General features: G+C 42.4%; 1 protein-coding gene across 7 annotated transcripts in view; it reads right to left on the bottom strand.

Annotated features, from left to right (window-relative positions):
* The window catches only part of PHACTR1 (phosphatase and actin regulator 1), a 551,052-nt gene that overhangs the window by 85,949 nt on the left and 438,297 nt on the right, over positions 1-26,806 (bottom strand). For all 7 annotated transcript variants that reach the window (XM_060023625.1, XM_060023628.2, XM_060023623.1 and 4 more), the window contains one exon: positions 24,049-24,129. In XM_060023625.1, coding sequence (XP_059879608.1) covers positions 24,049-24,129 — 81 coding nt within the window. The remainder of the gene's footprint in view (positions 1-24,048; positions 24,130-26,806) is intronic.

Below are 26,806 nucleotides of genomic sequence, written 5' to 3'. Positions count from 1 at the left end.
TAATGATGTAGCTGCCATTAGGTTTAATACATCTCTGGGAAGCCACTTTGATTTTTGATGTTCCAAGTGTAGTCTTGGATAAGACCACCAGAGGAGGAAGGGGTTTCAGGGCTGTTGCCATGTTCTGCTTCTTTGGGGCAAAGATGTGATGGAATGATTGCTATACATTTTAACTGTTAAAAGTACCATAGATGCAATATCAGGGAAAAAAAGATACAATAGAAGTTGCATTACGTTAGATTCTATGAACCTCTGTTTCATCAAGGCAGTTAGCTTAGTGCTAGAAGTTTTGGTGGTAACAGAAGGAATATTACTCACTCCTCTTGGGACTGATTAACTCTTAAAAAATTTAGCTCCCTATGGATTAAAAGTGCCTTTACTAAATCACAAAGGCTCAAACCACTTCGGAGAGGAAACAATCTTGCTAATTCCACTGTCATAATTTCTAAATACACATTTTCATTAAAAAAATGAAAACAGGAGAAAAAAAGAAGAAATAAGACACTGATCATATCTCTACCCTAACAGAAAATTTGTTTTTCAATATTTTCCATAGTTGTAACAAATTTTATTTTGTGTTTTGTTTTTTAAAACTTTTATAAGCATTATAATTTGTATAGTTATCATTTAATAAATTATACTGAATGAATATACATGTTTATTTAGTTATCTCTCTGTGGTTGGTCACAAAGGGATTTCCAGTGTTTTATACTATTATGAAAACAGAAATCTCTGCTGACTACCTTCCTGTATAAAATCTTTTCTGCAATTAGAATTCTCCCCCTTTAGGAGAGATTCCAGTAAATGAAATTTATGTGTATTACTATTTTAATGTCTAGTGACACATACCTAGATCTTGTGAAATTGTTTTCCTACAGGGTTGGTCGATTTACACAGCAGCAATATACAGACCACACAAATTTCTTAGCTTTTGGTCATCTCCTCAACATTTACATTGATAACCATGTTTTACCTATTGACCTACTTACTTACATAAATATATGTATATACATATCTAGCAGAAATAAATTAAAACCATGCAATAGGTACAAATTTATTATTAATATCATTTATGACTAACTAAGATGGGAAGTGACAAAACTGAAATCTGAACTGGATTCATATAACACGGAGATAAAATGACGCTGCTACTGTGAAGCAACTGTTATTTTAAAATTCTTATGACATTTTCAAATGTCCACAAAAGTAGAAGCATTAATGTAATGGACTCCTTATACTCATCACCAAGCTAAGGAATTAGCTGGGAATTCCTAATGCTTGGTAATTCCAAGTTTGATTAATCTGAAGACTATTTATTTAATTGGCATATAGTTGATTGACAATGCTGTGTTAATTTCTACTGTACAGCAAAGTGATTCACTTTTACATATATATACACATCCTTTTACATACTCTTCTCCATTATGGTTTATCACAGGATACTGAATATAGCTCCCTGTGCTACACAGTAGGACCTTGTTGCTTATCCATTCTATATAAAATAGTTTGCATCTCTAAGACTGTTTAGGCTCTCCGTGTCTTTTTACTATTGCCAGCTCTGTTTACCAGCATCATGAGAAAAACTGTGTTTTCCCCCCAGGAAGAATTTAACCCTCCTGAATAAAATGAGTCTTACGGACTATTTGTACTTTCATCTACCTAGAGCATCACCACCTCTTGCTGTGATGAACGAGAAAGAGCTCACTGAGTATTGGAAATTATTTTGATGTTTTACATGGTCTTCTAAAATTATCTGGAATAATGGTTTCCAAAATGGTGCAATTACCTCCAAGCATAAAACGTTTCCTGCTAGAATGAATGAAGTGTGAATAGGAGGAAGGGAGAAGGCAGGAGACTAGACGGGTTAAGGTAATGGTTCTCAAACTTTAGTGGGCATCACAATCTCCGGGAGGGCAGTAAACACAGATGACTGGGCCTCATCCCCAGAGTTTCTGACCCAGTAGGTTTCGGGATGGGACTGAGAGTGTGCATGTCTAATAACTTCTTGCGTGACGCCAAAGCTGCTTTTGCTGCTCAGGGTTCCACACTCAAGAGAACCACTGGACTGGAGGTAAGGATCGGACAGGCAGGAGAACCTGGAATAGCAACAGTGCCTTTTCACGATGAGGTTTAGGGCAGGGAACGTTGTTCACCTGGCTAACATGGAACAAAGATGGTTGGTTTAAATCTCAAAGAGAAAGCAGGAGGTTGTATTGTCTAACCATGGATTATGAACTTGTCACAAAGGACAATGGGACTGGAGAGAGCAATAGGGTGGAGAAGAAAAGTGAAATGTAAGGCAGATGCAGACATATCTAAAAGGCAAAATCAGGTCACAGAATTGGTAGAGAAAAGAATGCAGAAGTGAGCGCGGGTCAATGTCATGACTTAAATGATGAGCGGTAGAAGGCAATGGATTAAGACAGAGAACTGGCCACGGCCATTGTCTTCTCTTTCTTGTGGGGCACAAGAAATGAAGACTCTGGTACAATCAGGCTAACACCAAATCAAGAAGAGTGAAGGGAAAGGTGAGAGTGAATGAATTCATTCAACTGACGAACACCTGTTGAGATCTGATCATTAACAACAGGGATCACATACCAGAAACCGCCAACCGTCAGAAATAGATTTGCTATTAGCTCCTTAGGATATACATGGAGAAACTACTGCCAGGTCTGCTGGCTCCAAACCCTGGAGGTGAGCCACACCCTGCCCTGCCTCTCCTCCCACAAGCCAGGCATTGTGCCAAATGCTAAGGAGAAAACAGACATGCCTTGGGGAAAGAGTGGGCCAAGACATGATGCAGAAAGGCAGACAGGGAGGAATTTGTGCAAGTTAGCTGGTGTGAGAGTTGAGATAAGGAAGCAAGAGTGAGAAGTTAAGCCCTGAGAAACGGATGAAGAAAAATAAGAGGTGAAGGAAGGTAGAAGATGTGTGTGCTCAGAATAGATGGATATCACGTAGAGGATCTTGTCTTGCATAAAGTTCTCTTAATGTTCTAAAAATACAGTCTATATAAAAGTTGTGTTCCAGAGGATTGGCTCAAAAGATATATTTCAAAATATTGTTTTTGCTCTAATTCAGTTTATTGAGGAATTACATCCACCTATCACTGGATGTCACCTTTGTGACTATATTCCAAAAGAGTTTTGTTTTGTTATTGTTATTGTTTTGCTTTAGGAATACTCTCGGTTTTAGGGCGACTGACATCAACTACTGATCAATTTAATTTCTCAAAGCTTAAGGTTAACAAGTTGTGTTTTTTTTCTAATAAGTAGATGAATGTTGCCATGGAGAATGGGCAACAGGAATCCTTTCGGGTTCTCCTGGATACCTCCATGATAACAGTTTCTACTCTGTAAAAATTGCATGAAAGTTAGACATTTTGTTCTGAGAGAGCTCAGGGATCATGGCCCTTTGAAGCTTAAGACAAAAGAGTCTCAATTTTAATTCTGAAAACCAAAAATACTTTAATATAAACTTAAGCCTGTAATAGGGAAGAACAAATCTGACTCCATACTGGATTTGTTTCTTTTAACCTTTGTATTCCATTGCTTTTGCTACAAGTTAAGAATGTCGCCTAGCACCTGAAATATACAAGAGAGCCCATTCTCAAGACCCTGACCTTTAAAGGTGTAAGGAGATACACAGGAGAGCCCATTCTCAAGACTCTGACCATTAAAGGTGTAACATTCTTCCAATCATAAAGAGTTAAAAAGTTTCAGAACAGAGAACAACATTTGTCTTGGAGGTTTACAGGAACATTGTAATAGGATGTGGACCTATGTGGACAGTTGCAAGAACAAAGGATTCTGGCACCAAGGAGTTTGCACCAACCAACTACACACCCTCCCCCCTTTGAGTAGGAAAGAAGCCTGAATTCCAACTTGGGGAAGATGTTCTTTGGGACACGAGTCCACCATCTTCTCAGTCTGCTGGCTTCCTAAATAAAGTTGCTATTCCTTGCCCTAACAACTTGTCTCTCAATTTATTGGCCTGTTGTACAGCGAGCGGTAAAAGCTTGGACTCAGTAATAAGCTCACCACCGAATTTGATTTTTTAGGATATGCACTATGGTTTATATAAAATCCTATGCTTAGAAGTGTATTTCTAGTTGGATAAGAATTGCTTACTTGATAAATAGTTGAATATGTGTATAAAGAATTGCTTTACAGCTGTATATTGAACGATTATTGCAATAAATTTCACACAGATCAAAAAACTAAAACTTTAAAACTAGGATAGCAGATGGCAGAGAGCAGGAGCAAGAAGAACTACAATCCTGCAGCCTGTGGAACAAAAACCATATTCACAGAAAGATAGACAAGATGAAAAGGCAGAGGGCTATGTACCAGATGAAGGAACAAGATAAAACACCAGAAAAACAACTAAATGGAGTGGAGATAGGCAACCTTCCAGAAAAAGAATTCAGAATAACGATAGTGAAGATGATCCAGGACCTCGGAAAAACAATGGAGGCAAAGATCGAGAAGATGCAAGAAATGTTTAACAAAAAACTAGAAGAATTAAAGAACAAACAAACAGAGATGAACAATACAATAAATGAAATGAAAAATACACTAGAAGGAATCAATAACAGATTAACTGAGGTAGAAGAACGGATAAGTGACTTGGAAAACAGAATGGTGGAATTCACTGCTGCGGAACAGAATGAAAAAAAAAGAATGAAAAGAAATGAAGACAGCCTAAGAGACCTCTAGGACAACATTAAACGCAACAACATTCGCATTATAGGGGTCCCAGAAGGAGAAGAGAGAGAGAAAGGACCAGAGAAAATATTTTAAGAGATTATAGTCGAAAACATCCCGAACATGGGAAAGGAAATAGCCACCCAAGTCGAGGAAGGGCAGAGAGTCGCATACAGGATAAACCCAAGGAGAAACATGCCGAGACACATAATAATCAAATTAGCAAAAATTAAAGACAAAGAGAAATTATTGAAAGCAGCAAGGGATAAATGAAAAATAACATACAAGGGAACTCCCATAAGGTTAACAGCTGATTTCTCAGCAGAAACTCTACAACCCAGAAGGGAGTGGCATGATATACTTAAAGTGATGAAAGGGAAGAACCTACAACCAAGATTACTCTAGCCAGCAAGGATCTCATTCAGATTTGATGGAGAAATCAAAAGCTTTACAGAGAAACAAAAGCTAAGAGAATTCAGCACCACCAAACCAGCTCTACAACAAATGCTAAAGGAACTTCTCTAAGTGGGAAACACAAGAGAAGAAAAGGACCCACAAAAACAAATCCAAAACAATTAACAAAATGGTAATAGGAACATACATATCGATAATTACCTTAAATGTGAATCGATTAAATGCTCCAACCAAAAGACACAGCCTTGCTGAATGGATATAAAAACAAGAGCCATATATATGCTGTCTACAAGAGACCCACTTCAGACCTAGGGACACATACAGACTGAAAGTGAGGGGATGGAAAAAGATATTCCATGCAAATGGAAATCAAAAGAAAGCTGGAGTAGCTATAATCATATCAGATAAAATAGACTTTAAAGTAAGAATGTTACAAGAGACAAGGAAGGACAGTACATAATGATCAAGGGATCAATCCAAGAAGAATACATAACAATTATAAATATATATTCACCCAACACAGGAGCACCTCAATACATAAGGCAACTGCTAACAGCTTTAAAAGAGGAAATCAACAGTAACACAATAATAGTGGTGGACTTTTAACACCTCACTTACACCAATGGACAGATCATCCAAAATGAAAATAAATAAGGAAACAGAAACTTTAAATGACACAATAGACCAGATAGAGTTAACTGATATTTATAGGACATTCCATCCAAAAACAGCAGATTACACTTTCTTCTCAAGTGCGCATGGAATATTCTCCAGGATAGATCATATCTGGGGTCACAAATCAAGCCTCAGTAAATTAAAATATCTGAAATCATATCAAGCACCTTTTATGACCACAACGCTATGAGAGTAGAAATGAATTACAGGGAAAAAAACCGTAAAAAACACAAACACATGGAGGCTAAACAATACGTTACGAAATAACCAAGAGATCACTGAAGAAATCAAAGAGGAAATCAAAAAATACCTAGAGACAAATGACAATGAAAACACGACAATCCAAAACCTATGGGATGCAGCAAAAGCAGTTCTAAGAGGCAAGTTTATAGCTACACAAGCCTACCTCAAGAAATAAGAAAAATCTCAAGTAAACAATCTAACCTTATGCCTAAAGGAACTAGAGAAAGAAGAACAAACAAAACACAAAGTTAGCAGAAGGAAAGAAATCATAAAGATCAGAGCAGAAATAAATGAGAAAGAAAACAACAGCAAAGATCAATAAAACTAAAAGCTGGTTCTATGAGAAGATAAACAAAATTGATAAACCACTAGCCAGACTCATCAAGAAAAAGAGGGAGAGGACTCAAATCAATAAAATTAGAAATGAAAGAGAAGTTACAACAGACACTGCAGAAATACACAGCATCCTAAGCAACTCTATGCCAATAAAATGGACAACCTGGAAGAAATGGAAAAATTCTTAGAAAGGTATAAGCTTCCAAGACTGAACCAGGAAGAAACAGAAAATATGAAAAGACCAATCACAAGTAATGAAATTGAAACTGTGATTTAAAATCTTCCAACAAAGAAAAGTCCAGGACCAGATGGCTTCACTGGTGAATTCTATCAAACATTTAGACAAGAGCTAACACCCATCCTTCTCAAACTCTTCCAAAATATTGCAGAGGAAGGAACACTCCCAAACTCATTCTATGAGGCCACCATCACCCTGACACCAAAACCAAACAATGATACTACAAAAAAAGAAAATTACAGACCAATATCACTGATGAATATAGATGCAAAAATCCTCAACAAAATACTAGCAAACAGAATCCAACAACACATTAAAAGGATCATACACCATAATCAAGTGGGATTTATCCCAGGGATGCAAGGATTCTTCAATATACGCAAATCAATTAATGTGATACACCATATTAACAAATTGAAGAAGGAAAACCATATGATCATCTCACTAGATGCAGAAAAAGCTTTTGACAAAATTCAACACCCATTTATGATAAAAAACTCTCCAAAAGTGGGCACAGAGGGAACCTACCTCAACATAATAAAGGCCATATATGACAAACCCACAGCCAACATCATTGTCAATGGTGAAAAACTGAAAGCACTTCCTCTAAGATCAGGAACAAGACAAGGATGTCCACTCTCACCACTACTATTCAACAAAGTTTTGGAAGTCCTAGCCACGGCAATCAGACAAGAAAAAGAAATAAAAGGAATACAAATTGGAAAAGAAGAAGTAAAACTGTCACTGTTTGCGGATGACATGATACTATACATAGAGAATCCTAAAAATGCACCAGAAAACTACTAGAGTTAATCAATGAATTTGGTAAAGTTGCAGGATACAAAATTAATGCACAGAAATCTCTTGCATTCCTATACACTAATGATGAAAACTCTGGAAGAGAAATTATGGAAACACTTCCATTTCCCATTGCAACAGTAAGAATAAGATACCTAGGAATAAACCTACCTAGGGAAACAAAAGACCTGTATGCAGAAAACTATTAAAGAAAGAAATTAAAGGTGATACAAAAAGATGTAGAGATATACCATGTTCCTGGATCGGAGGACTCAATGTTGTGAAAATGACTATACTACCCAAAGCAATCTACAGATACAATGCAATCCTTATCAAATTACCAATGGCATTTTTTATGGAAATAGAACAAATCATCTTAAAATTTGTATGGAGGGCTTCCCTGGTGGCGCAGTGGTTGAGAGTCTGCCTGCCGATGCAGGGGACATGGGTTCGTGCCCCGGTCCGGGAAGATCCCATGAGCCATGGCCACTGAGCCTGCACGTCCAGAGCCTGTGCTCCGCAACGGGAGAGGCCGCAACAGTGAGAGGCCCGCGTACCGCAAAAAAAAAAAAAAAAAAAAAAAAAAAAAAAATTTGTATGGAGACACAGAAGACCCTGAATAGCCAAAGCAGTCTTGAGGGAAAAAAATGGAGCTGGAGGAATCAGACTCCCTGATTTCAGACTATACTAACAAAGCTACAGTAATCAAGAAAATATGGTACTCGCACAAAAACAGAAACATAGATCAATGGAACAAGATAGAAAGCCCAGGGATAAACCCACGCACCTATGGTTAACTAATCTGTGACAAAGGAGGCAAGGATATACAATGCAGAAAAGACAGTCTCTTCAATAAATGGTGCTGGGAAAACTGGACAGCTACATGTAAAAGAATGAAATTAGAACACTCCCTAACACCATACACAAAAATAAATCCAAAATGGATTCGAGACCTAAATGTAAGACCGGACACTATAAAACTCTTAGAGGAAAACATAGAAAGAACACTCTTTGACATAAATCACAGCAAGATCTTTTTTGATCCACCTGCTAGAGTAATGGAAATAAATACAAAAATAAACAAATGAGACCTAATGAAACTTCAAAGCTTTTGCACAGCAAAGGAAACCATAAACAAGATGAAAAGACAACCCTCAGAATGGGAGAAAATATTTGCAAACGAATCAATGGACAAAGGATTAATCTCCAAAATATATAAACAGCTCATGCAGCTCAATATTAAAGAAACAAACAATCCAATCCAAAAATGGGCAGAAGACCTAAACAGACATCTCTCCAAAGAAGACATACAGATGGCCAAGAGGCACATGAGAAGCTGCTCAACATCACTAATTATTAGAGAAATGCAAATCAAAACTACAATGAGGTATCACCTCACACCAGTTAGAATGGCCATCATCAGAAAATCTACAAACAACAAATACCAGAGAGGGTGTGGAGAAAAGGGAACCCTCTTGCACTGTTGGTGGAAATGTAAATTGGTACAGCCACTATGGAGAACAGTATGGAGGCTCCTTAAAAAACTAAAAATAGAATTACCATATGATCCAGCAATCCCACTACTGGGCATAAACCCAGAGAAAACCATAATTCAAAAAGACACGAGGGCTTCCCTGGTGGCGCAGTGATTGAGAGTCCACCTGCCGATGCAGGGGACACAGGTTTGTGCCCCGGTCCGGGAGGATCCCACATGCTGTGGAGTGGCTGGGCCCGTAAGCCATGGCCGCTGAGCCTGCGTGTCCGGAGCCTGTGCTCCGCAACGGGAGAGGCCACAAGAGTGAGAGGCCCGCGTACCACAAAAAAAAAAAAAAAGACACATGCACCCCAGTGTTCATTGCAGCACTATTTACAATAGCCAGGTCATAGAAGCAACCTAAATGCCCATTAACAGATGAATGGATAAAGAAGTTGTGATACATATATACAATGGAATATTACTCAGCCATAAAAAGGAACGAAATTGAGTCATTTGTTGAGATGCAGATGGATCTAGAGACTGTCATACAGTGAAGTAAGTCAGAAAGAGAAAAACAAATATCGCATATTAACGCATGTATGTGGAACCTAGGAAAATGGTACAGATGAACCGGTTTGCAGGGCAGAAATTGAGACACAGACACAGTTGAGACACAAACGTATGGACACCAAGAGGGGAAAACCACGGTGGGGTGGGGATGGTGGTGTGCCGAATTGGGCGATTGGGATTGACATGTATACACTGATGTGTATAAAATTGATGATTAATAAGAACCTGCAGTATAAAGAAACAAACAAAAAACCAGGATAAATTGTTTAAATAAATACATGTATATACATACACACGCATATATACTCACATACATATTTATTGATTTAGTTTGCATAAGAAGGAAGCCAGATGGATAGTTTTAACTTACTCATAAACGTTTACATTTTTAATTTACAAAATAAAATGCTGTACACCCAATATAAGAAAAAAAAGGCAGCATAATGGGGAAATATGAACATAGCTAATAAAATAATGGCTATTCCCAGTATGCAGAGTATTTGTACAAATAAATAAAAATCAAGTCCCAGGGGCCACTTGTGAAATGCACAGCCTGGCTGGCAATGAAAGAAATGCGAGTGAGATGACCCTGTGGGTGATGCTGAACCCTACAAATGTGCTTGAAACAATGTCAAGTACAAAAGCAGGAATGGAGAACAAAATGGACATGTTGATTACAGTGCCCTCAAGATGAAATATGCATGCGTGCTGGCAGAGTTCTGAAGTGATTTTGGCTTTGATATGAATAGAGCTTAATGATCATTAACTTTTTTCCTGTGGAGATGCTTACATACATAAAAAAATAAAACAAAAAATGGCATGCTACCTTGTTAAGTTAAATGAAAACATAATAGTTTTGTTGGAGGAGAAAGCCTTCCTCACTCCTCTGGTTTCTTGAGGAGGTATTTTCCCTGAGCCCGGCTTCCTACCCCTTCTCCACAGTTACCTCATTGCTAGGATGCAACTTCTGCATGAAAGACTGTTAGCAAACTTGCAGTAGAGGAGAATAATGAAATGAAATCATGGTTACACTGGTGCTTCCATTATAAAGAAAAATGACTATGTACGTGAAGCGCCATGTGAGAATTTTAGACTGAAAACACTGGGAAGTGTTCGCTGTGCTGCATCTCTGCTGTTAACTCCAATGTGTAGAATTCACACATGCGGGCCTGTGAAAATTCAAACACGTTTTAATTGACTGGCGATCACCAATGGCTATAATTACAGCAAAATCAAAAAGTGAAGCTACCTATGTTAAAGCAAACCACCATCTTGTGAGGACATGGAACAAGAGCCCTAATGCAAGTGTTTGCTAATTGTTTTTTTTCCCTTTGAGACAAGAGCTGCTGTTGTAGCTTCCCAGACATACTCTTTTTTTTTTTTTTTGCGGTACGCGGGCCTCTCACCGTTGTGGCCTCTCCCGTTGTGGAGCACAGGCTCCGGACGCGCAGGCTCAGCGGCCATGGCTCACGGGCCTAGCCGCTCCGCGGCATGTGGGAACTTCCCGGACCGGGGCACGAACCCGCGTCCCTTGCACCGGCAGGTGGACTCTCAACCACTGCACCACCAGGGAAGCCCCCAGACGTGCTCTTTGACCAAAAAGGGCATCTCCACTGAGTGGCCGAAGGGTTACCCCACAGAGCTGAAGGTGTTTTCCCAAGAAGTGTCACTCTGGTGGTGGTGAGCTATGAAGCAAAGACTTCACCCAAATGTCTTTTTTTTTTTTTTTTGACACTGATATACTTTTTCCATTACAGTACAAAAAAATTCACCCATTAAGGGAGCACAGCCATTGTTTTGTAACCCACAGAGGTGTCATTTTTGCAACAATATACAGAGTTTTGAAAAGCTTCTGTTAATCCCAATGACCTTTTAAATCACTGCAGTCAAAGCCACTAGCTGCTCTCATTGTCAGGAGCAACAGTTATCTAAGAAATAATTTATCTAAGGATTTCATTGAAAGATTAAAAGCTTTGAACCTAAGAAGTTGGAAATGGCTCCCTGGCTGTTGGAAGTATTTTCTTCAGTTTGCCTGAGTTCAGGGAGGTGATGTCATTAAACTAAATGGTGCTACAGATATCACTGTGTAGAATTTTAAACATCCATCGAAAGCCATACATTTCTAGTAACACTGCATATTTACTACTTAATGTATTTGAATCTTGAGCATTTAAAAAGACAAACTGGGCTTCCCTGGTGGTGCAGTGGTTGAGAGTCCGCCTGCCGATGCAGGGGACACGGGTTCGTGCCCCGGTGCGGGAAGATCCCACATGCCGCGAAGTGGCTAGGCCCGTGAGCCATGGCCGCTGAGCCTGCACGTCTGGAGCCTGTGCTCCACAACGGGAGACGCCACAACAGTGAGAGGCCCGCATACAGCAAAAAAATAAAAAATAAATAAAATAAAAATAAAAAGACAAACTGAGAGTCTTATTTGCACAAACTACAGTGTGTGTCTCTCTGTCTGTGTCTCTTCTGGTGCATTTTCTTTCTGAATGAGGAAAAGTCACTATAAGTGTGTGTCTGTGTGTCTAAAAGTATCTCTGTGCCACCTAGGATTTAGGGCAGACACTGCAGGATTCTGTAGGATCGCTGAACCTATATTTCCGGAATCCGTAAGTTATCTTCCAGTTTATCTTTCATGTCTGTTGGCAGCCAGAAGTCTCTGGATTATTCTGACCAGTTTACACGGAAGAACAATTTTGCAAGAGCCATGAGGTTCCTTTGTGTCTTCACACAGGCACCTTGGCAACTCAGAGAACCCTTCTGAACCTAATACCTTGAAAATCTATGCAAGATGGATTTCAATCTCAGAATGTAATCAATTGCGTGCTATTCTGATTGGATGATTTTAAACACAGAATGGAATGGTACATGTTTTTTTGCTTGGGGAATCACCTTACTTTTTTTTAATAGTTGCTGTTGTTCTGGATTTAATATCCTATTTTGATGTTAATAATATTTCCCTTCTTGTTCAGAGGTCTTTGCCTAAAACCCTTAAGTATGTGAGTTGCAGTGACTTCCTATCACAGATGCGGTATTGACCTTGGGTAGCTTCTTTCAGTTGCACTTCCTTGTGGCTGTACCCTGCTGGATTTATCAGCATTTTCTGCCTTTTACTGGACCTCATGGTCAGCAAACCACAGCTCATGTGAATTCTCAGCTGCTTCCTCGATCACAAACACCTCATCCCATCAAACTGTGGTGTCTGTTTCCCAGAGGTGTTTCTTTCATCTTTCTGGGTACAGTTATACCTCCTCACCAGTCTTCACGCCAAGCCCATCGGTTCTTACATCATCTATCCTGATGAAGTATGATGGTTCTGACCACTATTTCCAACTAATTACTCGTCTCCAAGGTTTGTAGCTGAAAGAGGATTTACCATCTTGCTATTCCTGGGCATTTTGATATCAAAAATGCAACTGGGGCACAGACTGAATATAAAATGGATGGAATGACACAGTTTCTCTCCTATGCTATTTTATGAGAGTGTGAATCTCACAGAATCATACCTCGTTGTGCAAGGGGCCCTTCAGAGTTAATAGGGAATCCAAGAGTTTTTATGAAAACTTTAATGGCTAGAGTTGGAGAAGGAAAGTGATACGGGCTGGCCGTTTCAAAATGTAAGCAGCTCTGTTTCTTTAGCTGAGCTCTCCAATAGCGTACCCACTTGCCACGTACAGTTACTGTTTTAGTTAACATTTAAAATGTAGTTCCTCAGTCAGACTAGGCACATCTGAAGTGCTCAACAACCACATGTGGCTGCTGGCTGCTGTGCTGCCTGGCAAAGACGATGGAACATTCCTGTTATTGCTGAAAAGTCTACAGGACAGCACTGCTCAAGACAGACTGAAACATCACGATAATGGGCCTATGAATATGCAAAAGTGAACCCATTTCTGGAACTGGGAGATTAAAATGACGTTGCTAAACTGGTCCACATCACAATGAATGGTCAGTTCAGTGGATACTATTTCCTTTAGAGAAGCTGCAGTGGTGGGAAGGCTGCACCACAGGGAGGAAAGACGTGCTCTAGGGCACGTGTGCATGTCGGGGCCCTGAGAGTAGCAACACACAGCTACAGAGGTGGGCGTGGCCTTTGGAGAAGTCCCGAAGCCTCAGGATAGAATCTCAGCTCTGGCGGGTGGAAGCAGAGAGAGTCTAGGCTTGGGTGAAGGGGAACCGGGAAGGGGAGACAGGCATCTAAGAAGAGCAGAGGCGCAGTCCAGGTCACATGTCTGGTGGAGACAATTGCTGACATTTATTGAGCACGTACTCTGGGCAGGCAATGGTCTAAAAGCCCAGATTGAATTATGTCCCTTGATCCTCCAACAACCCCATGAGAAGACGAGCAAGGGCAGAATGGAGTTGAAGAGTATGCCTCCAGGGGTGTACCCAGATCTAGGAGGACCAGCTGCTTGGTAACAGGCTGTCTTCAATCAAGCAGGCTGGGGGCTGGGAGTAGTGAGAGAGGATCAAAGGAAAGATGGCTTTGATGGTTGGAGCACAGTAAGATCCTGGGGTTACGTTCAAACGAAAAGCAGAGTCCAGGGAGATAAGAGGCTGCCCTGTACCTTCTACAGACAGAAGATGAGGGAGCTGGGACCAGAATCCTGGGCTTGGGGCTCCTAGGAGAGCTCAGTTGTTTTACAGATATTTATGTGGGGTTAAGGCTTGAATGCCCCCCTGACTTATTTGACTTTATCTGAGTCCTAGGCAAACGTATGAAATCAGGAAAAAATTTTTTAAGTACAACTAGCTTTCCTTTTATTAGCTATTACCTTCCAGAGTTTGGCTTGCCTTCTCATGACAAACACCAGTGCAGGTCAGTGGCTGTGGAATCAAGCATCAGACGTGGGCAGGGATGCTCACCGTGCCTGAGGTACCCTGCCCTGCCCTGATTTCATCGGCAGGGGCCAGGGACAGGCAGCTGGAAGGGTGATACCGTGGTGGGTCTTCCAAGGACAACTTACACTAGGTAGCAGCTCTCAGGAGCTGACTGTACCTGCAACACTTTGGTTTATGGAAACATCTGTCAAAATTAGGGGAAAAGATATCCAGGGGTTATCTCTAAAAATTCTGGTCAATGAGAAATGAGGGTAATTCTGGAGAACCTTTGGGGAAAGGTTTTCTTGCTCTTAGAAAGAGGTACCAAGAAGGGGGCTAGCCCTCTCTCTCCCACCTGGATGTTGTATCAGCATGTAATGCTGGAACCACTGCAGCCATCTTGTTACCATGAGGGGTGGTAGCTTGAGAATGGCATCCCTTCACCACGTTACTGAGCTGATGAATTCACCAACTCTGGAGCTGCCCTACCACTGGATTTTATGACGTGAGATTCATTCATTCACTCACTCACTCACTGATTCAATAAAAATTAATAAGCGCTGACAAATGCCAAGCATTGCTCAAGGCATTTGGGATACACTAATAGCAGGGGTCCCCAACCTCCGGGATCTAATGCCTGATGATCTGAGATGCAGCTGACATAATAATAATACAAATAAAGCGCACAATAAGTGTAATGCACTTGAATCATCCCGAAACCATCCCCCTTCCCCCAGGTCCGTGGAAAAATTGTCTTCCACGAAACCGGTCCCTGGTGCCAAAAAGGCTGGGGACCGCTGCAGAGGACAAAACACAGGAAGATCATTGGTTTAAATTTGCTTATCGCTGCAGCCTCCTTGAGTTAAGTTTTTAGTTACCTGAAACTATAGGCCTTTTAACTTACACCCTGCTGACTGCACACTGGCTTCACAGGTAACTAAGGAGCCTATAATTAAACAGCATAAACATTATCAAAAGGACGCTTCCTATCTTGTTTGATGTGTCTGTATTTGACACTTCGGGGAATTTTTTCCACACTACGCCACTGTCCTTGGACTTCCATAATGCTACACATTTCTGGTTTACTTCCTATTTTCCTGTCCACTTCTCAGTTTTTGAGGGTTTTCTTATTCCCAGATCATTTTTTTTCTAACTTCCAGATCACTCAATGCTGGGGTGCCAAGGTGTTTTCTATCAGGGCCACTTATTTTCTCATTTTACATCTTCTTTGAGAAATATCAGCAATCTATATGACTTCATGACCATTTACACACGCACAATTCCAAACCTGCATCTCCAACCCAGATCTCCCTCTTGAGTTTTAAATCTGTACCTGTAGTGCTCTGCTTAGCCATTTGGATATCGCAAACGCAATGTGGTCAAACCATCATGATATTCTGTGCTTTGTAATTGCTTCTCTTAGGTCCCCAGCTCAGGGGACCTATATCCGTCCCCCGTATCTGTCCACCAAGTCTCCAAGCCAGAATCCTGAATGTCAGCCATGGCTTCAACCTCCCCTTCTCTCCCCAAATCTAAGCAGTCACAGGCCTTCCTGACTCTACCTCCTACAATTCTCCAGTCTCTCCTCTCCCCCTCCCCCCATTCCTACTACCCTCATTCCTGCCGTTTACCGTCACATCATCTGAATCCCAGCAACAGTCCGCCAACTGGTCTCCCCGACTCATGCCTTGGTGTCCCTCCAAGTCCTTCTCTCCCACGGGCAGAGGGATGAGGCTGCAAGTCCGATTGTGCAAAAAACCCTTCCAGAAATCCTCATCAATGCTCTCAGGACAAAGAATAAGCAACTAATATCATATTCCTGCATGCAAGATCTGCCCTGACTTCCCCTCACCATATACACAAGCTGGACACCCTCTATCTTTCATTATCCCCAACGTGGTGCCTCCCCATGTGCTAGTCCTTCTATTTCTAACATTTTCCCAACCCATCCCACCTTCTCCAGGATAATTCTCATCACCCTTCAGGTTTCCTCTCAGACACTGTTCCTTCCAGGATGCCTTCCCTGAGTCTCCAGGCCTGGTGGGTGACGCTTCCACGCACCCCCGGACTTCCCGTACTTTCCTCATCATAACTGCCAAGCACCTGAACCCATTACGGGACCGTAAGTGCTGTTAGGGGAGCCCACCGTGACCCTCCTAGCATCCCTGGCGCCCAGAACGATGCCTGCAACATAACAGGTATTCAACAAACACGCAAGAGACAAACACTTTTGCTGGGGAACACTTGCTCACCGATATAATAATAACTTCATTAAGTTTTTGCCTTGGGATAGTGATTTTCTGAAAGAACACTGTTGCTTAAGAGAATGTGGACCACAATTTCTCTTTATCCGTTTTCATTTAATCTGCTTTCCATTTACCCCACTAGGGCAATCCACTGCATTAGGCGCTGAGATGCTACATAAATGATTCTATGTCACTGAGTCTGAAAGTAAACACTCTTTTCATTTTCACACAGTTACTCCAAATCACAGCTTCCAGAAGATGCCATTTCTAGGTGAGACATGAGAAACAGCTAAAAATGTGACAAAATAACAATGTCTGGTCAAGGCTGTGAAAAGCATTTCCCATAAACTTCAAGACTTGAAAAGTCTACACAACTGGGACACCAGATAAACAACGGGACTTAAAAGGCTCAAGTCTAAGAATTCGTCTCCTCTGATATAGGGGAGAGTTGTTATTTTTATTTTTAAAAGATGATGACCTTTTAATTTAAATACCAGGCTTTTTTCTCATGAATGCCTGAGAGGGGGGAACTGTAGCCTCTGCATAAGAGAGTTATCCATTTCAGGGAGCTGCTATTTGCGTTGATAATTAAAAATAACACCTTCCAAAACGTTGCTCTAACTCGATGAAGGAAAAAAGCACACCTCAGTGCACTTTTTTATTTGCTGTGAAATGTTATCGCTAATTCCCAGCACACAGTGAAAAGGGAAGTTGCTCATTTGCACACAGTCAGTTCTGTTCTTCCGTGACCCCTGGTCTTCCTGCTCCGGTGGGGCTAGCTCTCCCGCCAGGTCTTCGTGGGACTGCAGTGAGCAACCACCTGGTGACCAGGGGAGCCGCAGCGGCCTCAACTCCATCCCTGCAGGTGGCCACACCTCCCAGCTCCCTGCCCCCATCTGGGGTGTGGCGGTGTGTAATATACAGGGGCGACAGCGTGCCCTTCCATGCAGAGAGATGGTCTCCTTTCCCTCTTTTCCCGCCTCATAAGTGATATATCCACTCATGTGAATTAAACACACCCATACTGTACAAAGCACGTGACAGGACTGTGATAGAACTGAGGTTTCACTGGAAGATCCAGTGTTGAAAAATACGGAGCAATCGCCATTGTTATCCCTAACATCCTTTATATACAACATCATGCTTATTTGTAGAGATCTTTTGCAATAACCATTAACAGCATTATTTATTAATATCCTCTGATGACCAACAGGCAATATATTACAAAGGTTCCTATAAATTCCAAACAAAGGACAGAAGGTCTCAGCAGGGGTTTTCAGAGTCCACGCTCGCTGGCCGTGAACCCTCAGGCAAGTCTATAACCTCGCTGGGCTGCAGCTGCTTCTACTCTACTTTGGAAAAATAACAGAAGCCAGGTCAGGTGACCTCTTGAGATCCTTGCTAAGCCTGAGAAATACCATCACGATTTTACTAATGGCCAAACAGTCCAATGCTTTCAGGATATTTTTCTCCATAACACCTAATAACCACTGTTCATAAGTAGAGTATGTGGCATCCATATACATGAATATACGCCCAATATAATACCGCCTATTTAAACAACAGGTGTACAGACCAAGTCGTGTGTACATGCACATAGCCTCAGCCTGGCATTTGTTGTTTTTCAATAAACATACTGAGCATTGACTATGTCCCAATAGGACATAGTGCTACTGTAGGCAGTCGGATGCCACAACGTCTGTGAACAAACCAGACAGAGATCCTGCCCTGCCTGGTGGAGCTCACCTTTCAGTAAGGAGAGGCCGATGAGAAAAAGGCTAATACAACACATATGTAATGTATAGATTGCAGGTGATAAGAGACAGAAGGAAAAAAAGAGAGAAAGAAAGAACACAGTAGAGCAGGGTCAGGGGATTACAGACCTATGGAAGGAGGTGACACTTTAAAACCTGGAGGTCCCAGGGAAGCTCCATTGAGAAGGTGGAATCTGAGCAAAGACTTGAAAAAGGAGTGAACCACGTGGATGGATATCTGGGGGAAGAGGGTTCTAGGAGGAGAGTGGAGCCAATGCCAACATCAGGGGCTGGAAAGCAGGGTTAGCAAGATGCCACAGAGAGGACGTTATGAGGAAGTACCGCCAGGGAGTTGAAGCAAACTTAGGGGTTGGAGGGCAGATCGTGGAGGGCTTCGTAGGCTGTCGGAGGAGCTTGAAACTTCTCTGAGTGAAGTGGGGAGCCACTGTAGGCTCTGAACAGGGGGTGTTGTGCTCTGATTTACAGAGAACTGAGAGAGAGGCAAGTGCAATACAGAGGCTTTCATTTAAAAGAAACATACTGAGTCAATTTAAGGAACTTAAGGGCTCACGAATTAGGTTACAGGTTGTTTAGAAGTAGTAGTAGGACCAGTGCTCCTGTTTCAGCCACCCAATCACTGCATTTAGGTCTCTGTGCAAATATCACCTCCTCCAGAGGTCCTCCATGATTGCATTTATATAAAATCATGGCTCCCCCTCTGAATTTATCTCCTTACCCTGCTGCTTTGTTTATCTTCGTAGTGCTCATCACTCCTTGGCAATATATCATAGGCTTATTTAATTATTTCCTATCTCCTTTAGTAGAATGTAAACTCTGAGAAGGTGAGAATCTTGCTTTTTTGCTTATCACTGTAGCTCAACACCTAGAGCACCTGGCTCAGAGGGGGGATTCAGTACCAATTTGTTGAATGAATGAACAAATGTTCCAGGAGTCTAGGAGAACCCTTAAGTTCTAATTTAAAAAAACAGACTACAGAACCGGGGATTAAATAGTTAAAAATAAGCTGTCTACAAAATTATAGACCATTTTCCATCAGTAGTTGGTTTCACATTTTTACTCTTTAGAGTGATGACGGTTCACTGTAACGTTTCATTGTGTTTTTCACAAAATTGCTATATCCATATTGTGGAAAATATGGAAAATGGGAGAAAAAGAATTTAAAATTTTATGTTCCTCTACATCGTGATTAACAATTTAAAGTCTTCTTTGTAGTTTTTAAAGTTTGCTGCATTTTTACATGGCCTTGATATATCCAGAGATCAAACGATTTTCTCTGATCTTTAAAGTTTTATCTAAACTTTCTTCCGAACTTTATTTTTTTCTATAAATTTATTTACTTATTTATTTATTTTTATTTTTGGCTGCATTGGGTCTTCGTTGCTGTGCCCGGGCTTTCTCTAGTTGCGGTGAGCGGGGGCTACTCTTCGTTGCGGTGCAAGGGCTTCTCATTGTGGTGGCTTCTCTTGTTGCGGAGCACGGGCTCTAGGCACCCAGTCTTCAGTAGTTGTGGCACGCGGGCTCAGTAGTTGTGGCTCCCGGGCTTTAGAGCACAGGCTCAGTAGTTGTGGCACGCGGGCTTAGTTGCTCCACGGCATGTGGGATCTTCCCGGACCAGGGCTCAAACCCGTGTCCCCCGCATTGGCAGGCGGATTCGTAACCACCGTGCCACCAGGGAAGTCCTCTTCTGAACTTTAAATGCATGTGGTTGTATATGGAAACCAATAAGAAAATACAAGCCATCCGGTAACTGAAGCTCTTTACATCTACATTCCATTAAATGAAGGATTCCTGAACTAGTTTCTAGAGATACTGAGAACATTTCCCCTCTTCAATCCAAGCTCTCATTTTGCCCGATTTAAATTTATTGACTAGTGTGGGATTTTAACCTGCTAAAGAAAAACATAAAGAATTTCGAGGAGAACTCTCAGAATAATAAAACCTCATTCGTTCTAAGTCCGCCGTGCCCAGTTACAAATCTCATATCCCTACAGTTTATCTTAATGCTTCCTACAAACGAGCACGGCATTATTAAGCAAAATCAATAACCTGAAGAGTTGGAAGAGAAAAGCTCATCTACTAAAGATCAACTGCTTCCCACCACCTTAGCAATATCATATACAAAACAGTGTAACTGCAGCATAAACAGGGGCCGGCCCTCGTGGATGGGCTGACACAGTAACTGCACATTAGGGACCATACATCTCCGGTGGAAACCGTTTTGCTGCCAGGAGACCAGACTCATGGGTGCAAAATGAGGAATGACCAAGCCGGGCAATGTGGAAGGACTGCCGAAAATCTAAGAAATTTATCTTTGCAGCAAACAACTTGGAAAATGATGAAAGGTTCTTTGCCTCTTGCTGTTCACTCAGGATGTGGCAATAAAAGTTCATTTGTTTTACTCACTAGAATCCCAGACACAGCAAGTTGAATGATGCTGTAGAAAAGGGAAGGATGAATGACAGGAAAACGACATGTTTAGAGACTAAAGAGGAGACAGGGTGGAGGGGTGAGAAGGTAATTAAATCAGATACCAAGGGGCGAGGTTCTCGGCCACCCACGTTGGTAAGGCCACTGTGAGGGGGGGTTGAAGATCCTTGCACTTAAGAGCTGACAATGATGTCCCTTCCTAACTCGTGGGCCTGAACTAGGCTAAGGAACATAAAGGGTTTTAAAAAATATAAAGGATGATGATGATACTACTACTAATAACGGGGTGTCAACAATTTCTTGAGAACTTATGGGATGATAGCCAATATTTTACTCTACATGTTGTTATGGACGGAACTGTGTTACCCCCTCTCCCCCCTGCCCAAATTTATATTTGAAATCCAAACCCCCAGTGTGACTGTATTTGGACATGGGCCTTTACAGAAGTAATGAGGTTAAATGAGGTCCTAAGGGTGGGTCCTGATCCAACAGGACTGCGTTTCTTTTTTTTTTTTTCGCGGTACGCGGGCCTCTCACTGTTGTGGCCTCTCCCGTTGCGGAGCACAGGCTCCGGACGCGCAGGCTTAGCGGCCGTGGCTCACAGGCCCAGCCGCTCCGTGGCATGTGGGATCTTCCTGGACCGGGGCATGAACCCGTGTCCGCTGCAACGGCAGGCGGACCCTCAACCACTGCGCCACCAGGGAAGCCCCAGGATTGTGTTTCTTATGAAAATAGGAAGAGACACCAGGAGTGTGCACACACAGAGGAAAGGCCACGTGAGGACACAGCAAGATGGCAGCCGTCTGCAAGTCGAGGAGGAGGCCTCACCAGGAACCAATCCTGCTAGCACCTGAATCTTGGACTTCTAGCCTCCAAAACTGTGAGGAAATACATTTCTGTTGTTTAAGTCACTCAGTCTGTGGTATTTTGTTATGGTAGCCCTGGCAAACTAATACAGATATGTTATCTCATGTAATCCTCATTACAATATTATCCACACTTTCAAATATGGGAATAGAAGCACAGAGAAGTTATGCAACTTCACTAAAGTTGCACAGCTACTCAGTAGTGGAACTGGAATTGAATCCAAGCAATGATTACAGGACTCATGTTCTGAACAGCTAATGTAACATAATACAAGGTAATGTGATTAATATCCACAGTGATACAAAATGGATGCTTTTATCAGAAAAACCCACAGCAAATACAAACTTCTATATCTACTATGTGCAATTTTAGTTTCCCTCTACTCCCATTCCCATCATACAAACAATAAGCATTTTTTGAGCCAATCTATCTCAGCCACTTTCTGAGGGGGTCTGGCATCAAGCCTTATGAAGTCCATGTTCTCCTGGAGTTAACGTGCTAGTGAGGAAAGCCGGCCAACAACAGAACAGAAAAAAGCAGACAGCGATAATGCAAAGACAAAAATAAAACCGGAAGTTGTGGTGACAGGCGGCGGCCAGCCTGGTCCTTTCCTCCACAGCCAGTTACTGAGACCACAAACAGGACACAGCTCCGAATCCTCGGGCAACTCCTAATGGGGGCTGGCAGGCCCCAGACTCAATGTCCCCTGTTTCTTCCCCTATAAAGTGGGCTTTTGCTCTAACAGTCTATGGCTTCTTTGATTAAGTCAGGAAGTTACTCCGGCAATATTTACCCTAACTCAGTTATTAGGTATGATGGAAATAATAAATACTATAATTAAATGTATCCTCTCCTTTAAAGGATTCCTGAAATTTTCCTGTAAGAGACATAAAGTTTTGCAGGAAGAAAGGAGGGAGGGGGAGGGATCATTTAACTGGATCTGAACAGGCTTTCGCCAGGACAGTAATCTTTATTTAAGCCCTGGGATGCTGAGCGTGTAATACCATACCTGTGGTCAGACACTTCCCATCTTCACCGGGGAGGGAATATAGAGAAAGGATTTTGAGATGAAACATGGAAACTTAAGGTCAGTATAAGGGAGGGTTTGGGGGGCCTGTACAGAAATAAGACATTGGAGAAAAGTGACAAAATGATGCATTCTTTTTCTCTGGAGAGCTTAATCAACCAAAGAAACTGTATCTTGGTATGTCTCACCCAGAAGTAGAAGGACGATGTGACTCGCCGGAGGGATGCCTTGGGGCCAGGAGGCTCTGCTAATGAACAAAGGCGGTTTGAAACAGCACAGCGTCACACCCTACCTGCTGCATCCCCTGCCACTAGGGCGAGAGCAGCGCCACCTCCTACTTGCAGCGTTTCAGGGTGGCAACGTGTGCTAAGACAAAATACTTCCAAAGTGCCGTCAGGAGGCTCCATGGCAGGAATGCATGGGGTGAACTGTACCACCAGAGGAATAAGGACCAACTCACTGAAGACAGTGGAATCAGACAGAAGCGCCCAAGTTAGAAACACAGCCTGCCTTTCTGTATCAGAACACAAACTAGGCATGTAGAAGACCTACAGAAACATGGAAAACTGACTGCACGGTCAGAATTACAGGATCATGTTGATGATCAGGGTGGACCTTTAAAGCGGAACATGTGACTTAATAATCTGGCCCAACAAATAATACTGGCCTCAAATAATAAGATCTAGAACAGACAATTATTACTGATGACTGTAACAAGACTGGAATAACAGTTCATCATGTCTCTTAAAGCCTTAAATGAAGGATGGTGAGAGGAAGGGGAGGGGAGTGAAGAATAGTTAATGGGTAAACCACTGCATACCTTCGTATTTAAAGGCAGTAGTTCAATCAGCAAAAGACACGGGATAAGTTCACCAGCAGACACTTTTGGACACATTCACAGTGCATTTGTAATCACTGGAAATATTATCATTTGAAACGTGTACATTTATATAAAATTATATATAATTTTCTCCACTTTGATTTCTCCTATTGTTGGGAGATGGACGGCCCCAAAAAATCTGTTAGAGAAATTCTAGGTGCTTGTGGATTTTTAACATTTGTCCTGGGAACCCCTAGTGCCTGAAAGAGCCTGAGCAATTAAATTCACCCCAGCTGTGTGTGTTCAGACACCAACAGGCTCACCACCAGTACTGACACCATTCCTTGGGCCACATCGTTTGTCTCAGCATCCTATGGTTTGATTCCAGTGCTGAGAAAAAGGGAGCTTTCGTTCCCTCTATAATAGCAATCACTTCAGCGCTGTCTGCTACATCCTCTGATCTCTCCAGAAGTGTCTGGAGTTTTAAAGGTTCAAACTCTGATAAAGTGATACAGAAAACGGAATCCAACTCCAAGAAATATGCACACAGATTCCATGCACGGCTTTTTTCTGGCTCATGGAGACTGGAGTGGTCCCCTTACCTTTATCATAGATTTCCTTCAAGACCCCTCGTTTTATTAGCTCCTCTCTGCTTTGCCTCATCGATATTTTCCTTTCCAGGGCTGCGAGCAAAACACAGAGAAGCAGGGGTGAGTAGGTAACAAAGACGTTTCTAAAAAGCATCGTATTTTAAGATGTATTGAAATGTCATATATGGGAAAGCTTCCGTAAGTTATACTTTACTAATGTAAGCTAATGATACCAGTTAATACGTTTTGATACTATGATCAGCATTTTAATCCAATTATTTAATCATCAAGACAATCAAATTACCTATGAGGTAGGCACTTTTAATCTCATTTTATTTAACCGTGATATATGGTTGAGGAAACTGTACCATAGAGCAGCTCAACAACCTATCAGAGTCATACTGAGAAGAGCATCCAGGATTCAAAGCCAGAAAACACTACCTCTGCCCTCAGCTTAACCTCTGCATCACACATCTTCCTGAGTGTGGCCTTTCCTCACAGGTGGGATTTCTTTTTTAATTACCTAGTGCATACAGATCATGTCTCATTGAGGATTTTGTTGCTTCCCAACTATTTTAAAAGTCATTTGAAAATATCTCCTAAAAAGCTCCCTGGATTGGCACCCAGGTTCCCGAGGAGAGCCTAGGGGGCGGTGGGAGACCTCCATGCGACACCCACCCACTGCTCTCCTCTCTTGGCTCCAAACAAGGAACGGACTGTTCAGTTCCCAAACACACTTCCACTTGACCAGCCATTCACCTGAGCCAACCGTTCGGGCAGGTGGGAGCTGCAGGGGGGGAAGAGGGAGCGCTTCCTCTCCGATCAGTGGGTATGATGGAGGGCAAGGCAAGTGGAAACAGAGCCCCAGAGTGGGGAAGTGAGGGCAGCACGAAAGGGCAGGCCTGTGGCCCCAGGTAGGGAAGGGGAAACCAGCAGAACCTGTAGAGGAAAGAAAGCTATTCCAGCAGCTGACATTTCAGTAAACACGGAATGGAGGAGGGGAGAGGTGACAGCAATCACTTTTGTCAACTTGAGATTCTTTATATCCTTTGGATACACAATTAGTCAGGGGGGGAAAATACCAGTTATAAAATAAGGAAACAATTTTATGCACACAAATTTAGATGCAGATTACACATACACACACACACCCCTCAATAGAATTTCATGCAAAGAATAGGAGTAAGAACTAGAAAGAAAGCAAGGAAACAAGAATCGTGATTGCAACTATGTTACCCACTAGCTGTGTGCCCTTAATCAAGTCACTGTGCCAGTCTGGGAAGACACTGGTGCTCCCACCCCAGCCACCACGATTTACCCACAGACGTGAGGGCAGGAAGGTTGTACGGAAGGGCAAGGGTTAAAGGTGAGCGGGAGAATCAATGGAGCGGTGTTCGTTTTGGGAGGTGAAGGAATTTTATGTCCCAACCCAAATAGCAAGATATGGTGGGAAGAGGGCAGACGGGGTTCTCGTGCAGAAGAGGGATGCCCGGGGAAGGGGAAGAGAGGTGCGTGCAGCTCGGTTAGAAAGTTCTGCCTGATTTTAAAAAAGATTTGCTCAGCAGCACGGTGGGAAAGACGGAACAGGCAAGATGAAGCGGGGGTTTTTAAGTAAAAAGTTTGTTAGCGATCTTTTGGGTGAATAAACAGGTGCTTTGCCATCCTGTACTGAACCATGTAAATGAACAGATTTCTCTTCAACAAAATGAGGATTCCCAGGGGCTTTTCAAAACCGTGGAGTAAAGAGGATGAACCTGACCCACGGCACTCAGGGAAGGATCTGCAGCGAGGCGGACAGAGCCTAGACGCAGAGGTCCGAGATCTCAAGTATCAGCAGAATACGGTCACTGTCAGGCCAACCACTTAGGTATCCGGACCTCAGCTGTCTCTCCGCACTCATTCAACAACTGAGGACCAGCTGCCTGGAGTGCAAAGCTACTCTGTCAGGGACTGGAGATGATGGTGACCAAAGGGACAGCCCCTCCCTCACAGGGATTATAGACTAATGTGTGATTCAGTCATCAAATGATGATATCGCCTAATGTGTGACTGCAAATTGAGATGGGCCTCATAAAAGAAGACATGGTTCCTTGGGGCTTCCCTGGTGGCACAGTGGTTAAGAATCCGCCTGCCAATGCAGGGGACATGGGTTCAAGCCCTGGTCGGGGAAGATCCCACATGCCGTGGAGCAACTAAGCCCGTGCACGACAACTACTGAGCCTGTGCTCTAGAGCCCACAAGCCACAACTACTGAGCCCGTGCGCCACAACTACTGAAGCCTGCACGCCTAGAGCGCGTGCTCCGCAACAAGAGAAGCCACCGCAATAAGAAGCCCACGCACCGCAAGGAAGAGTAGCCTCCACTCACCGCAACTAGAGAAAGCCCGCATGCAGCAACAAAGACCTAATGCAGCCAAAAATAAAATAATTTTTTTTTAAAAAAGAAGAAGACATGGTTCCATCAGAGCATATGATAAATAACCTCCTCCACTGGGGAGTTAGAAAAGGCTTTTCTGAGGAAGAAACCCCAGAGCTGAGTTTGAAAGATAAATATACCTTATCTTAGCCCAGGGCAGTTGGGTAGGAGCTGACAGAAACACTCCAGATAGAGCAAGCTTGGCAACGGCTCCTGACGGAGGAATCAGGGTGCCCTGGACAAGCAGAAAGCAATCTGGTATGACTGTACCACCAGCACCAGGTGTAGAATGATGCTTTAAGATGTGGCCAAAGGGGCAGGGGGCCTGGGCCATGCAAAGGCCTTATTGACCATG

The sequence above is a fragment of the Delphinus delphis genome, chromosome 10, assembly GCF_949987515.2.
Source record: "Delphinus delphis chromosome 10, mDelDel1.2, whole genome shotgun sequence".
In the NCBI taxonomy this organism is placed as follows: domain Eukaryota; kingdom Metazoa; phylum Chordata; class Mammalia; order Artiodactyla; family Delphinidae; genus Delphinus; species Delphinus delphis.
The sequence above is the reverse complement of the archived record's forward strand: the minus strand, read 5'-3'. Positions and strand labels throughout refer to the sequence as shown.